A 16,098-nucleotide genomic window follows, 5' to 3' on the forward strand; every position below is an offset into this window, starting at 1 on the left:
CTAGCACAGACACCTGACATCAATATAAAAAGTAAGTATCAAAATGCATCCAGTGAGTACAAGTACAACCTCTGTTCAGACTTAGGGTATGCCAATGAACAGCAAAAGCCATGGCCTCAGGAAACACGCTCTGATAAAAACGCCATATAAAGGAAATCCAAATTTGCAGCAGAGATCTCTCTGACTTAGACTTCCAAACAGGATAAATATTCAGCCAAAGACTACGAACATCACCAGAAAGTGACAAACTTCCACTGGCTTCAAACACACTGACAAACTCAAATACTATCCTACTTCCTACAGAAAAACTGCTCATCCATTAAGGTGCTTTCTGCTATTTTGTCTCTATGACTTAGATTTTTTGTGGGAACTTTCTCTGTCAGTGGTTATAGATTTATGCAAAAAATTTTTTTTTTTTTTTTTTTTTTTTTTTAAAGTAGCACTGTCATATATTCTTGTCTTGGATTTGAAAGACAGTTGTCTGCCAGGGAAAACTAGGGCCTCCCTTGGAATGGAGAATCTAAACCCCCTTCCCTCCAAATTATTATAACTTTGCAACTAGGGGTTCTCAGGCAAAGATATGGGAAATAGGAGTAACAGTACTTTACTAGGAATATTAAAAAAAAAGAAAATACAAATGCAGTAGTACAAAAAAAACAAGCACGGAAACAAAGATCCTGGAAAAAACCCTGACAGAGTCAGGGCTATGACCTGGCACCCTGGTGGTCAGGGTGTTGGAAGCAGTCCAAATAAATCCTCCTGGAGTAACAGATGTGGTTCTGTGGTGTAGAGATGGTCCTGTAGAAAGTCCAGCAGTGATGAGATGGGTCTGGTCCTCCTCCGGGTATCCAGTGAAAAAACAGGATACCTTGTGTCCTTCAGTCCCAGTTTTTATCTAGCTGGGCACAGCTGGCTCCTCCCCCACTGTGTGGAGCATCTCCCAATGGGATGATGCAATGTGTCATGGCATTGGTGGGCCCTAGTGGCCCATTATCAGAAGATGTCCCCCTGGAGGATGGAGGGGTGGTGAAAGATACAAAACACTGCCCCACGTGGTTTTAATGGCTGGGCTATTATCAGAAGGCATCTGCACCCTCCCCTCGGAGTAAGAAGGAGAAAACATCTCCCAAAAAACAGCTTTCAACAGAGGAAATAAAATACACATTTTTAGGTTACATAATCCAATATAATTCTTCAGTCTTTTTGGAAGGATGGGAAGAATTCTGGCTAGTGGGAATGGAGAATTACCTTGCTACACCAGTTAGTGTTCCTTATTCCCTCAGAACAGTTTAAAGCAAAACAATTCCATGATGAGAATTTTTCATAAACACAAACACATGGGAAAGTCAGTGTTTAAAAAAAAAAAAAAAACCACACAAAAAAAAATCTAATAATCTACGTTCTTCTAAGAAGTTTCTTCATGACATGACATCAATAGAAACTGGGGAAAAGGACAAGTATGAAAAGTAAAAGGAATAAAGCGCTTAAAATATCCCTGCCAGATGTCTGACATCTATTCATTAATTTAAATACCTTTCCACAAGTTGTTCTCCATCAGTTGCCAAGATATCAAATCTACAAGAAATCTGTACACAGCTTTCCCAGCATTACTTACTAACAACTTGGAGCACTGCTTAAAGGTTCTTGCAAAATCTTCGTTGTTGTGACAGAACAAGTACTCTCACCTGTCTGCCCAATGGTATGTTCATTGTCCAGCCATTGACAATTTCTCTTCCACACCAAGTCCTGGTTCTGTTGGAAAATTTCCTTCTTCTGAAGCTTGCCATCTCCTTCTTAAATGTCTAGATTTTACCAAACTGAATTCCCCTTTCCTGTCCTTAGAAGCTGTCATTCCTCAACCAATTTCATCTTGTGCAACACACCTCATCACCTACCCATCATTTTTGTCTGTTTTAATATTCAAATACGAACTTCTTCCTTCCTTCATTCTTCCCCTCCCCTGATGAGCAAGAAATCACTTTAACTGTCCTTTTGTTTTATATTGTTCTGAATTCCTGTCTTATCCATGTAAGGTATGCTCCCCTGTGCTACTGACAACCTCTGCAGCATTTCCTCAGTGAGACTTGCCTCTGGATGAAATCCACCATTCATTCCTTTGAACCGGTAGCTATTCAGAACAGTTCTTACCAGCCTCTCATGCAAATAGTTTTTATCCGCTCATCTCTTCCTACATTAAAGAACCTGTATATGACCTTATGTTTACTCATATGTGTCCTCATAAAACAGCAAAGAGGATACACAGAGTCATTTACATTGAAAAATACCTTTAAGATGATAAAGCCTAACCATAAACCAAACACTGCCAAGCTAACTACTGAACCATGCCCCTAAGTGCCACATCTACGCATCTTTAAATACTTCCAGGAATGATGACTCAACTACTACCCTGAGCATCCTATTGCAGTGCTTGACAACCCTTTAGGTGAAGAAATCTTCCCTAACAGCCTATCTGGCACAGCTTGATGCCATTTCCTCTTGTTCTAGTACTTGTGAAAAGAGACCAATCTCCACCTCACTACAACCTCCTTTCAGGTAGTTGTAGAGAGCAATCCACCTCAGTTTCTTTTTCTATGCAGTTTCATTTGGTATTAAATGCCACATGAATAAACAGATATCAACGTGACCATCTTTGCAAAGAAAATAAGATAATGGTAATTCTTTTCATATAAAATCAGTGCAAGAATTTTAAATCTCTTTATTTTATATTACTTGAAAGATATTCAAAAGAGCCACCGAATTTAGTAGCTGACCACTTTACTTCTGTTAATTGCTGTTTACTACTGACCTCTCTGCAGCACAAGACAAACTGAAAAGAACGTTATCATTGTATACCAATGAGCAATTTGCAATGAATTCACAATTGACTACTACTCTCCTTCAAGGAACATCTCCTTCCCCAAGCCCCCAAATTCTATTATGAAAAAGTCGAACACTACACACCTTCCCTTCTACACCCATTTCAGCTTTGCTCCCTTTTTCATTTAGCAACAAATTCCAGACCCAGAAATGTAAAGGCTGCTGAAAGACCTCTGCAAAGACACCAGTAAGCAATTATGCACACTTACTGTAACAGAACCATTTTAAAATTGTGTTTTAGTCAGGCATATATAGCCATAAATTAAATAAAAAACTACACTGTATACTGCAGTACCTCACAGTTCCTTTAAAGTAAAAGTTACGAAGTTTCTCATGACCGTTTGCATGTTTTTTTCATTATTGTACACTACCACACTAAGGAAGCACAGATGTTTTTGTTTTATGAGAGCATCTTACTAGCCTACGTGGCCTACCACACACACTTTATATAAACCACTTGAGCTAAGAAAAAGTTTTCATTACTGTCCCCAAGTACAGTAGTCCAATAATGGCTATATACAATACTGTCAGAAATAAAAAACTGCCTTGTTAGCCATGGTTAATTGCTTCAGTAATCTGCTGAAAAAAATCTGTGTGAAGAGCAAGCAGATCAGAATTTGCTGCTAATATTAGTAAAACTGATGATGTGGCAACTCTAGAAACTTTAGAAACAGCTGCTGGAACAGTTCCTAGGAAAAAAAAAAAAAAAAAGCACCACAATTCCTCAAAATTTTATCTCACAGAGTATAAGTTTGGAAATTTCATAAGCTTTCAAAAGAGTTTTTCCTTAGGACATTTACATGGTCTGTAAAAGAATGTCAGCAATTTAACACTTGAACTGTTTTAAGCAGAAATCAAGCCCTTTGTAGCACAGCTTTCTTCTCCTTCAAGAAACTGTTGTCCTAACATTTATTAGTAACACAACTAATGCAAGAATTTTTAAATGCATTTCCATAGAGCTAAAATGACTGCTGCCAAGTATTCCAGAGTTTAAAAAGAAAGCCATGTTTGCTTTCCAACTTTGCATAGACTTGTAATATACAGAAAAAACGCAGTGATTTGCCAGTATATTAAGAAACGAACCAATGGAAAAGATTAGCTATTTAGTTTTGATCGTGCAGAAATTTATCTTTTCTCAGTTCTCATAATTTGTTTATATGCCTTTCCAAGACTTTAGACTGACTTTAGGGACATTTAAGAGACTGCAGGATCAGCCTCAAGGAAGTATTTAAGACCATGTGCAAGCCAGGGATACACAGATCTTGGCAGTACCAATAGCCATCCACAGCTTCAATTTGACCACAAAGCATCCTAGACACCCATACTTTTTCAGAAGTATCCAAGCGCTACCCACTCTACCTTAAGAATAATTTTGAAGTGGCCACAGATGAACTTCAAGGCTGCTTAAGTTTACCAAGAGACAGAGACTCTGTGATACATCTGAACCATACTGGCAGATACCTCAGAGGAGTACAAGAACTGCTGTCCACGATCTGAAAAACAATCTAAATGCTGGGGCACATAACAGAACTGAAAAACTTGGTATAGGAGTCTAGTGTAAATACTTCTACTTCAAGAAAATGGCTTGGCCAGTATACTGGATAGGTGCTGGATGAAATACAGCTCATAAATCACAGAGAAAATAGCAAAAGAGAATTTATCTATAGACCAGCAAGAAGAATTTTCCCAGGATTAAAGAGTTCTAAGTTCCAGTTTTTCTATTCAGGGAGAGCATGTATTTTATGCTAATTGTTGGATAAGCAGCCCTTGGAGCACGGTCAAGGACTTTTCCTACGGAAATGCTCCCACTGGTGAAATACATGACCAGGCTCCCCTCACTCCATAAAACCACCCTTCTTTGCCAGACAGTAGCCCAGCAACAGTATTTGTGATTAGTGCACTCTGCTGGTCATTGAGATTCACAGGATTCAACTCACCTCAGACTGAGGGAACCTATACATCAGCTTTCTCAATTACTGCAAAGTTTCATTACAACTAAGCCATTAAAACTAAAGAATTCCCCCCATCGACAGCTTCATGCCTTAAAGAACAAGACTATATTTTGAATTATGAGCAGTAAGACATCTCACAGCTCAGTCCAATACCAAGTAACTTGGTCAGAAGCCTCGCCTCAAGTCTCACTTCCCTTTTATATAAAGAGAGCAGACACAAATATTGAATTGCCCTGAGGGATTCTTTGATTACCACATAGCCCAGGGGATAGCATAAAAATAGATCTTTGGGGGTAGGTACTTTATTTCAGTGAGACACTGGAGAACTGCACTGGACTGGCTGCCCAGTATTTCAAACTGCCTTACACACAGGTAGTGTCTGCAGTGCTCTGTCAGTGTTATTTTCACTTTCTATCTAGGATTCTTTTCCATCACTGCAAGGAAGTCTTAGTAATGTACTTTAAAATATTACAACATATCTTAGGTAATATATGCCATTTGGAACGTTGGATCTAATAGACTAAAAACATGAATGCTCACATCAACTTGCTCCCGATGGCAAAAAGCCGTTCTAAAGAAAGCCCATGAAGGCTCCAAGTGTTAATTTCTTAATTGCCATTAATATAATTCAAATATTACATTTTCCTCTACTTATTACCAGACTGCTACTTTTTCTTTTGCAACAAGTAAGAGACCATTTTTTCCCCCCTTAGTCACATTTCCCAAAAATGAATATAAACTTAGTGACGTATAAGAGATTTTATGACCAGGTTCAAAGAAGTATTTAGGATCATGAACTGTCAGGGATAAACATATCTTGGCAGCGTCAGTATCCAGCCACAGCTTCAATTCTGACCACAGAGCATCCTAGGCACCCGTATAACTAAACACCTGAACTGAAATGGTAAGAGTCCTCTTTCAAGCTGATTTTTAAATAGTCTCCTATGAACTCATTATGCAAAGCTATTATGATTAGACAAATATATGGGCTCCTTTGGCTTCCCCTTTGAACTCTCTAATTCTCCTGCCTTTACAGCCATGACCACTAGTTAACTTCTGTAAGAAGCACCTGCCAGACAACATAACTGCACATTATGTATCACCCTATCTTAGGTTTTGCTGGTTCAATGCCCTCCCCAAATGCGATGTTTATTTCACAGAAAGGCACTGCTTAAAGAGAAACACCTAAGTGAGATGAAAAACAGCACAGTTCTATGAGCCAACCAAACGGCTCAATGTAGTGCGATAGTCTATCTCTCCACCACTGTGCCCACCCCACTCATCTCAGGTCCCACATTCCTGCTGCTCCCACTCGCTTGTAAGATCCTGCCACCATCAATCTGCAGTAGAAAACTGCTCTAGCAACAACCTTCTTATGATCACAGAAGAGGGAGGCAAGACCATGTGGCTGGAATGGGTGACTGAGAAGCCCCAGATGCAGAAGCAGCAAGTCCGGATGCTTGTGAAACCACAATGGGATAATCACAATCTTTCATGGGCATATCTCATCTGTCTGAACTGCAAAGCAGTTCTCCATAAAAAGCATTATATGAAAGGCGTTTCAATGTTAAAAACTCTCTTGGTTTCTATAGAATAAAATGTGTGTAAAAAATGAGACCATGAATAAACACAATTTTGAATTATATGTCTAATTTAGCATTCTAAGTCAACAAAACCACAGAGAGGTACATCACATCTGAGTGACAAGACAGACACATAATGCTGAAGGCTGAAAATAAGGAAGATCTTAAGGAACTGCAAATAAATACCACAGTAAGTCCTGAACTCACTTTGTACAGAATGCTTCTTGCAAAAATGGCGACTATTCAAAAACTAAAAAGCTTTATGTCAATTTTATTTTTTATCAATTAAAAGTATTTATACAAGCATGCTGGATGTATTGTATAAAATCTAGAAATATATAATACACTAAGGACTAGCATGAGTAAATACTCAGATCTTTCACATTTAGTGCATCTTACAAAAATCATGAGGCAGCTCTTGCTTACAGAAATCAATTCAGCTTCAGGAAGAATGAACAACCCACTCAAATTTCCCCCTCCCTAATCTTTCCTGATATTTCATTCGACCACGTTCTCCTTACTGCTATACAGAAACTCTGGTGGCCAAAAATTATTTACTTATAAAAGGATGTACTTGAACTTTCTTCCATTTGTGAACGAACACATGTATAAATGTAATTTCAATAGCTCTTTCCCTTTTATTTTTTTTAATCTTAGTTGTGTCTGAATACCTAACAACAAATACAACACCTACCCATGCTACATCAAGACAACTCAGTCTTTATATAAGCATCTTCAAATATATAATTATTTCTGTTTGCACTGTGATAAAAGATTAAATAATTACAGATATAATTCTGTATAATTACTGAACTACAGCTAAAACTCAAGACTGCAGTTTCAGACTTCCAGAGACTGTATGTCTTTCTCCCTAATTCAAGGTTATTCCCCATTCTGTTATTTTTCATTATTAGCCATGCTGTTCATGCTTGATTTTCCCATACACCAATCTAAATTCTTAATTTACTTGTCCAGACTGCTTTCTAAACATGCTATTACCTAAACTGCTACCCAGCTAAATCTGAGGCCAGCAAGTCAGCCCTGAATCTAAAGAGTAGCAGAGCTGTGTGCTGCAGAACACAAAGTGCTGGGACCCAAAATACTATGAATGGAATTTATCACCCTGAGCATTACTAAGCTCCTTACACAACAATTTTAATTCTGGACTTTGATTGGAAGGCTGAGAAATATGCATGCACACAAATAATTCTCAAGATATGGTTTTATCTCGATCCTACCTTTTAGGAAAAAAAAAGAACAATTATCATGGATGACAAGCATTATGCAGACATCAGCTTTTATTATCTAAAACCTGTAGTTTTGTAAATACAGAGAAAAATTATTTTGTCTGCATGCAATTAATTATTACAAATTTAAGAGATACCCAAGTTTCAAGAATCAAGAAAACTTGATTCACATGTCCCACAGACAAAAATGATGCTCAACTCTAAGAATTCGCTTTATATAATATGATGCCGTACTAATATTCAATTTTAGCCATTACAGCATTCACAGAGGTACACATTTAGAACACTTATTTTTAAAACACTGTATATAGACTTCATTGCATTAGCTTCATGAGCTTTCTGATTCATAGCTCCTTGAGGTAGCTGCAAACAGAACACCATTCAGGAAAAAGAAAAGAAAAGAAAAGAAAAGAAAAGAAAAGAAAAAGAAAAGAAAAGAAAAGAAAAGAAAAGAAAAGAAAAGAAAAGAAAAGAAAAGAAAAGAAAATAAAAGAAAAGAAAGAAATAAAAGAAAGAAAAAGAAAAGAAAAGAAAAAGAAAAGAAAAGAAAGAAAAGAAAGAAAAGAAAAGAAAAGAAAAGAAAAGAAAAGAAAAGAAAAGAACAAGACAAAGCAAAGACAAGAAAAGAAAAGAAAGACAAGAAAGAAAGAAAGAAAAGACAAGAAAAGAAAAGAAAGAAAAGAAAGAAAAGAAAAGAAAAGAAAAGAAAAGAAAAGAAAAGAAAAGAAAAGAAAAGAAAAGAAAAGAAAAGAAAAGAGAAAAAAGGGAGGCTAGAAAGATAGCTATCTCTTGCAATAATACAATATTGCAATATTGATAGCAGATGATAACTGTAAAAATAGAACAAAATAATTTAAGAAGCACAGGACAAAAAACCCTAGAAAACTGTAGAGATCCCATTCAATAGCTTCTGTTCCATACTGCTGATCAACAAGGATAATTTTTCACATTAAACATGGGCTATCTCCCTTTAAATTGCCCTTATCCGTAGTAGTTGATGATTATGTGCTGCCACCTAGCAAATGTTTCCAGAAAGGCTTACTTTGGAAGCTATTCTGTGGCAAGACACCTGAAATTTCTTAGACAGCTTTTTAAAATATGAAACATATTAGACAGCAACAGGTTTTCAAAACAATTCCTTCAGCCTGCATGCTTCTAAGAGTAAGCACAACTGGAGAATACAATATTAGGCTTAATACAGACAAACCCTTCAAACGTAAGACCATATGCAGTGAATATGGAACTCCAAAACTGAAATTTTCATTCTACGACTTATGCTTTCCCTTGCTTTAATGAATGCAATGAGTAGAAAATGGTAAGAAATATTGCATTTTCTTCTTTCCTAAAAACTCCAGTCTTCACTGCTTCACTTTGTTCCAATTTTCTGATTTTTATTTCCTTTGTACCCACCCCCCCTCCTTCCCCCCAGCCAATTTTTCCTTGGGCAGTAATCAAAATGTAGCAATTCTGTACAGTAATACTATGCCCAAATTACAAAAAAAATGTGTTTCTTAAGCCTTTTCAATCTCAATTTTTCAGTTATGCAGTCACACTGAAACTGTATCATGCTATTTACCAACAGCAAGACGGCTTTCTAAAATTACTGGACCTTGCTGACTCTGGGTTCTGCCAAGACCGTGCGCTTTTTCCTGTTATTATCTAAGTATCTATTTAATTAGAGAAAAATCAAGAAAACATTTATACACTTTTGGCACAAGTCCTACTTGTTAACATAGAAATAGTGTGACATTTCGAAGCATTTACACTGCTATAAACAACTTTTCATTACAAGAAAGATTAATGTATGTCTAAATTAATTATTTGTGTATTAATAATGGATTATTATAATTATGATCGATTTCTTATTATTTTCTGTCTTATTTCACCTCATCACAACAATTGTAATTTCCTCTTTTCCTTAACAACAATTTACAACAACAACTGTAATTTTCCTCTAGGTCCTTAACATTGTACAGCTACCTTAAATCTCTCATTCATACAGTCACCTAAATAGCACATTTTCATTCTTTGCTCCTTATAGATCAGAACATTTGGGAGAATGTTGTTCCATGGAGGTACTATTCTTTAACAAAATTATAATTAAAAAAACCCCAAAGCCCAACAACTTTTGAAGTCTCCACTCCTTTTCAATTTCTCTGAACTAGCAATGAGTTCAAAATCTCTCAGAAAGGACACAGGCATCACACCCCATCATTTGTCTCATTTCCCTGGAGGATTTTCTTCATCATCATAATTCAATCATGAAATCAAATGTCCTCTAGTTTCAAAGCACATATATACCACATATAGTAGACACTGCAGAACAAGTAAGTTTTCTGACACTTACAACTATTTCTTAGCTACTAAGATCAAATACAAACCAGTAATTAATTAAAATAAAGGTGAGTTAAGGTAAGTCCCAGTTTATATCACTGAGAAACACTGGTCTTAAGAATATTTGTTCTTCCTGTAAATAAAATGTGAATTGGTAAAAGAAAAATTGATATCTATCGTCCTAGAATTCCTTAAGATTCCACCATTTAGCAGGACATGGTATTTTATGTTAATTAAAGGCAGAAGTCTTTCTTTGCTAGAATTAAAACCTGAAATATGTACATATAATGTTACAGAATTTCATAGAATGCTTTGGGTTGAAAGGAGCCCTAAAGACCACCTGGTTCCAACCTTGCTGCAATGGGCAGGGATACCTCCCACTGGACCCAGCTGCTCGAAGGGCATTCAACCTGGCCTTACACACCTCCAGAGACAGGGCATCCACATATCCACAGGCCAACACATGCTAGTGCCTCACCACCCTCACAGCACAGAATTTCTTCCTAATATCTAATCTAAATTTAAGGCCATTTCCTCTTGCACTATCTCTACATGTCTTTGAGAAAAGTCTCTCTCCAGTCTTCTTGTAGACTCCCTTCACACACTGGACTCCTGAAAATCCAGAGAAGACAAACAAGTTTATCAGCTATTTAAGAGTCACAATGTTGTCTCTGCAACAAATACCATCATGACTACTGTTCATGGCCTAACAGGGAAAACCCCATACGATCGCTAGTACTGTCTGACTGCAAAAAGCTGAAGGTGCACAGAATAGAGCTGTCATTCACTTTCCCTTAGCAAACTGGAAAAATACACAAGAAATATTATTTAATACATCGCACTTTCAAAAACTATTCCTTTAGTCATGGTCCTAATAAAATTCCTCCACTTCACCTCTTGTTAGAGGAAGATATTATTTTTACTCTTAAAATACTTTCTTACAAGGGCGTCTTTGTAACAAATACTTAGAGAATATCTGCTACAGAGATATGAAATATCCCGGTATTGGTAAATAATTTATTTCACAGTTTATAACTACACACCACAGTGATTGGTACAGCTCTGACACTTATAAAAGGACATATACATAGAAATAGAAAACACTTTTTAATCTGCTCATGCTAGGTTTCCATCCTACTCTAAGCCAGACTGACCTTCTGTCCCTCTTGAAAAGACAGCATGCAGGATTTCAGACTGTCTTACCTTACATCTCAGATGGACCTATTAGTACAGAGTATCTTCTTTTTTCTACAAACTGATAAAAGCTACCTCCTCCAGAACTTTCAGTTTCCTCTTAGGAGAAGGTTACGGTTGAAGTATAAGATGAAATGACATTTCCAATGTCCTTACTGAAATCTTCCAATTTTTGTAAAGGAACTTATTGTATGCTTTTTCTGAAAAACTCCTCAATCAAATAGTACTTCTGTTTCATCCCCTGTTATATTAGCGTTTTTGTGGGGAAAGACTATGAAACATCACCCAACCATGAATCAATCTCAAAAAGTTCACACTAAAACAATGAATGAAATACCCTCCTCTTTCCTTGGTGTTTTACAGGTATATTTCAACGGCAAATCACTAATTTCTGACCTTATACTTGTTAACAGCAAGAACCAAAAATTACTGAGTAAATATTTCAATTCTATGTACTATCAAACATTCTTCCTGATGAAGAAGCTACACTTCACTAAACTCTTGACCAAGAAATCAACTTGCAAATCAACCCCTCTCCAAGTTACTATATGCCGAAAAAAAAGTAATCTTTGTGCTGTTGATAATTGTAATCAAGCAATTAATTATGTAGGAATTCTAGAAGTGTTTAGTGGCAAGTGCAGGTGCTTATACACACACTCAGAAGAACAGCCAGCTATTCTAAACTGTTGGCGCAACACCTAAAAAGAGGTTACTTTAGTTGCATCAGGCTTATTGTGCACAAAGATTTGCAACTATGTAACCACAACCCATCACAAGCGAAACGCAAATAACCGCATTCACACTAAAAAGAAGAAAAAAATATACCGAAATAAATACGAAACACTAAACTTCTTACAGCACATAAAGAAGTTAGCTGTAACCCAATGATTTTTCACTTTCTGTCCCTCCATGTCCAAGAAAATAAGGCAGTATCTTTGCCATCCAGGAGACAGGCAGCTGGGGCTTTGGTGGGTCCGCCAGATGACCTGCAAAACTTCAGCGTAAATACAAATACAAGAAGATAGGCGTGAGGAAATGACACTCAGAGACAGGACGTTGCACCGAGGCACACGTGTCGAAATCGCCGAGCACCCCCGTACAAGCAGCTTAGCTTCACCCGACGGATGTTGGTATTCATCACAGCTCAACTCCAGCACGATGCGATGAGTTTTCCCAGGCCGAGGGATGCGGCAGCCACCTCGGGCCTTTCCTAGGGCTCCAGGCAGCCACGCCGGGAGGGTCGGCCCCGAACTGGCTCGCTCGCAGGCCGATCAGCGGCTGCTGACCGCCGCCCTGGCCCTTCCCCGGCCGCCGCCGGGCCTTCCCCGCCCCAAGCCCCCCCGGCCCGCCGCCACGGCCCGCTCCCACCGGCGCCCCGAGGCCGCCGGTGTCTCACCTCGTTGTTGAGGTTCAGCACGGGAGCCATGGCGCCGCCGCAAAGCCCCGCAAAACCCCACCGCGCCCGGGCCGCTCCGAACGCTTCCCACGCCGCCGCACGAACCGAAACCGCGCGCAGGCGCCGAGGGAGCGCTCCCGCCCCGCCCCCGAGCCCTCGCTCAAAAATGGGGTTAAAGAGCTTTGGTTAGGGTTCTTTTTTTAATTGGTTCTCGTGTGTGGGGAGTGGCGCGGGCAGGGGCCGGATCCCGAGCCCGGCCTGCCGGAAGCGTCTGGGCCGTTTCTGAAGAGTTCCCCTCGCACGAGGTGAAAGCTGAAGCATCGCGGCGCGGCGTGGTGGCCCTGCGCTGCATCCTGGGCTGGCTGGCTGGCTGGCTGAGTCCAGGGAATGTACACGTGCAAGCCGCCGGGAATGTACGCTTGTAAATCCTTAAACTGAAGTGGTCTCTGCCCCCACGACTAATTTATGCTCTTAAAAATATTTGGGGGTTCCTAATTTTCCCTGCTTGTTGCTACTGAGTGGAATGCACTGCAGAAGTAAACTGTGACCGCTGCCGTACCTCTAGACCTTGATCTGTCCCCACCATGATAAAACAGCTTCCATTTTCAAAGTGCTCTACAATTTTCAGATTGTTTTCCATTTGCACAGAAGGAAGATTTTAGGGTTCCATAGAAACTGTATGTCCTGGAGCTTTGTTTGTGTGAATTTTTTCATAGATAATTCATTTTGAACAGCTGTGTTGAAGTGTGGCTGAGCATATGTTTTGGATTTAGTGATGTTTCAGTCTGAAAAGTTCGGCAAAGTTTCATCAGAACTTTCCTCATCATTGCCAGTTTATTGTGCTAGAAGGACTTGCTAATTTAAATTGCTACAAATATTCTCTTTAAACTTTTGCAAAACCCTTGCTTAAATGTAAGCAAAACTTAGTATGTCTAGAGAATGAATCAAGTTTTGGTTTGGTTTGGTTTGGTTTGTTTTTTTTCTTCATGTTCCTGTTTGTGTACTGCAGTATTCAGGAGAACTGAGGTCATATTTGAAAATATGTAGGGAAATTGTTTTAAACCGAGTTCTGTTGATACAAAACCAAAGAAATAAAAACACAAAAAATAAAAACAACAACAACAAAACACAAAACAAAACAAACCCCAAGCAAACAAAACCCCCCAAACAAACAAACAAACAAACACACCAAAACCCCCCACCAAAACAGTTTCAGGAACTTTCTTCAGACATTTACCAGCAATTAGCTGGCCCCTGGATGGCACTGTTGTGCCTAGAATTCTGCTTTGAAGTCCGAATATTTAAACAAATACAACGCTTGTCAGCTGCCTCTGTAATGCATTTTATCAGCAGGACCTAGCATTTGGATATTGTTATGTTTTAATGATTGATTTCTAACTAGTGCTTAGGTATCTCCTGTGAGTGAACTACAGCAACATCACCTTTGACTGCACATTTATGAAGCCTTTTGTGCAAGTGAGGTTAGGCCAAGCTAGTCCTTTCAAAGTATTACTTTTGAGTTCCATTTAGGATGTTTCTGAAGGTGGTGCTGGATGTTCAGTAGCAGACTAAGTTTCATCTGGATCAGTAAAGAGTCAGCTGAAAATACTTTGAACTCATCTCTTCACCTTGTAGTAAAGGAATTTTGTTCCAGCAGGAGCTGAATTTTATCTAAAGCATATGTTTGCGGAGAGTACTTTAAATCTCACTGCAGATGAGGGATGTTTACCACAGTTGCTACTTCATAAAAATTCTGAATTGGACAATTATATTCAGTTTAGCGAGGGTCAGCCATCATGGAGTGAACTTTTCTTTTTAGTACCACCAATGTCAGGCAGCTATAGTGATCTGTGCGAGAAGGAGATTGACTATCTCTGATCTCTGAGTATAGATTAATATTGATACACACAATGTATGATACACACATTAATATGATACACACAATGTCATCAATATATGTTTAAGAATTACTGGATATAATCTCACATCTAGCTTGTATTTGTTTGCCAGGAGTGTGAAATGGGATGCAAAAAAATCCAGAGGGAAAAATCTTCCAAGGAAAATAGAGTTCCTTCCTTTTGTCTTGGTATTTCATGCAAAACTAATCCCTACATATGCCAGTCTTAAGTTCCATTGTGCATCTTAGCAAAGAGAAAGACAAAGGCAGGAACAGGGAACCAGCTGCAATTCTGTGAATCCAACTAGTGCCAGCCTGGCCTCACATCCTGTTGTCCTCCTGGGTCGTAACTTCAATTCTCCTTTCAAATTTCCTCTGAACACTGAAATAACTTGCTTTGAATGTTTCTTGTAGACCCTGATAACATGCTTCTGACCCTTCTTCATCCAACAATTTTGTTTCCCTCTCACTTAGTCATTGCTGAAGTAAGCGGTTTATTTCTTTCTTCCCTTTTAAACCTCGGTGGCCTTCCAGAGTTAAGAATCTTTGTGCCTCATAGCTTCCTTGTCGGCCCTTTGTCATACTATTTTTTGTGTTGTATTCATTCTAAGTCAAGACTTTCTTGTCAGCTTGTCACAGTCGGGATGCTTTGAGGCATTGCCCCATATAACACTTTTGTACTTTGATGCTTTCTTCTGACATTTTTTTCCTGTCATGTCAGTATTTCACTCGAATATTTTGGCACATATTCTCAGTGTTGGAATGCATTTTTCTAAAGTATTTTCTCTCCTTTGAGAAGAACTGTCTGTCTGTGCACATCACAGGGCAGCATATATTTTTGGGCTATGAAGATGGTTGAAGGGCCTAGAGGGGGAAGCCATACAGGGAGCCGCTGAAGTCACTTGGTCTGTTCAGCCTGGAGGAGACTGAGAGGAGACCTCACTGCAGGTACAATTTCCTCATGAGGGGAAGAGGAGGGGCAGACACTGATCTCTTCTCTGTTTTGACCAGTGACAGGACCCAAGGGAATGGCCAGAAGTTGTACCAGATGAGATTTTGTTTGGACATTAGAAAGGGATTTTTCACCCAGAGGGTGGCTGAACAGGCTCCCGAGGGAAGTGGTCACAGCACCAAGCCTGACAGAGATCAAGACATGTTTGGACAGTGCTCTAAGGTGGTTTGATTCTTGGGGTGTCCTGTGCAATGTCAGGAGCTGGACTTGAGTGATCCTGATGGGTCCCTTCCAATTCAGGGTATTCTACAATTCTATGATTCTATTTGTAGGACATAAGATGTTGCAGAACAATACAGGGGAGTTGAAATGGAAAACTATTTAAAAAAAGAGGGGATTATGGCTGGGTCCTATTTCTCTATGTCTTGGCACTCTCCAGGTTCATGTGATGTGGTAGCAGCTGTATAGATCAGCTTCTAGCTACAACTGGCCTTGATACCAGAGGCCATCAAACTTATATTTGGACTACTTACTGAAATACGTGATTAGTGCAGACTTGCATTTGTATACTTGGTACAGATGTAATGAAATATATATGAAGTTTGTTTTGTGTTGAAAATGATAATAAGTAAATTTTAGAAATTTCAATTAATCTTTCATGCTTTG

At 38.8% G+C, this 16,098-nt stretch overlaps 1 protein-coding gene across 1 annotated transcript in view; it reads right to left on the bottom strand.

Moving 5' to 3' along the window:
* The window catches only part of SRFBP1 (serum response factor binding protein 1), a 70,610-nt gene extending 57,922 nt beyond the window's left edge, over window positions 1-12,688 (bottom strand). The window contains exon 1 of the mRNA XM_040090088.2: window positions 12,584-12,688. Within this exon, the coding sequence (XP_039946022.1) occupies window positions 12,584-12,613 (30 nt within the window). The 5' untranslated portion in view covers window positions 12,614-12,688. The remainder of the gene's footprint in view (window positions 1-12,583) is intronic.
* Window positions 12,689-16,098: the final 3,410 nt, after the last annotated feature.

The sequence above is a fragment of the Hirundo rustica genome, chromosome Z (genome assembly GCF_015227805.2).
Source record: "Hirundo rustica isolate bHirRus1 chromosome Z, bHirRus1.pri.v3, whole genome shotgun sequence".
Lineage (NCBI taxonomy): Eukaryota > Metazoa > Chordata > Aves > Passeriformes > Hirundinidae > Hirundo > Hirundo rustica.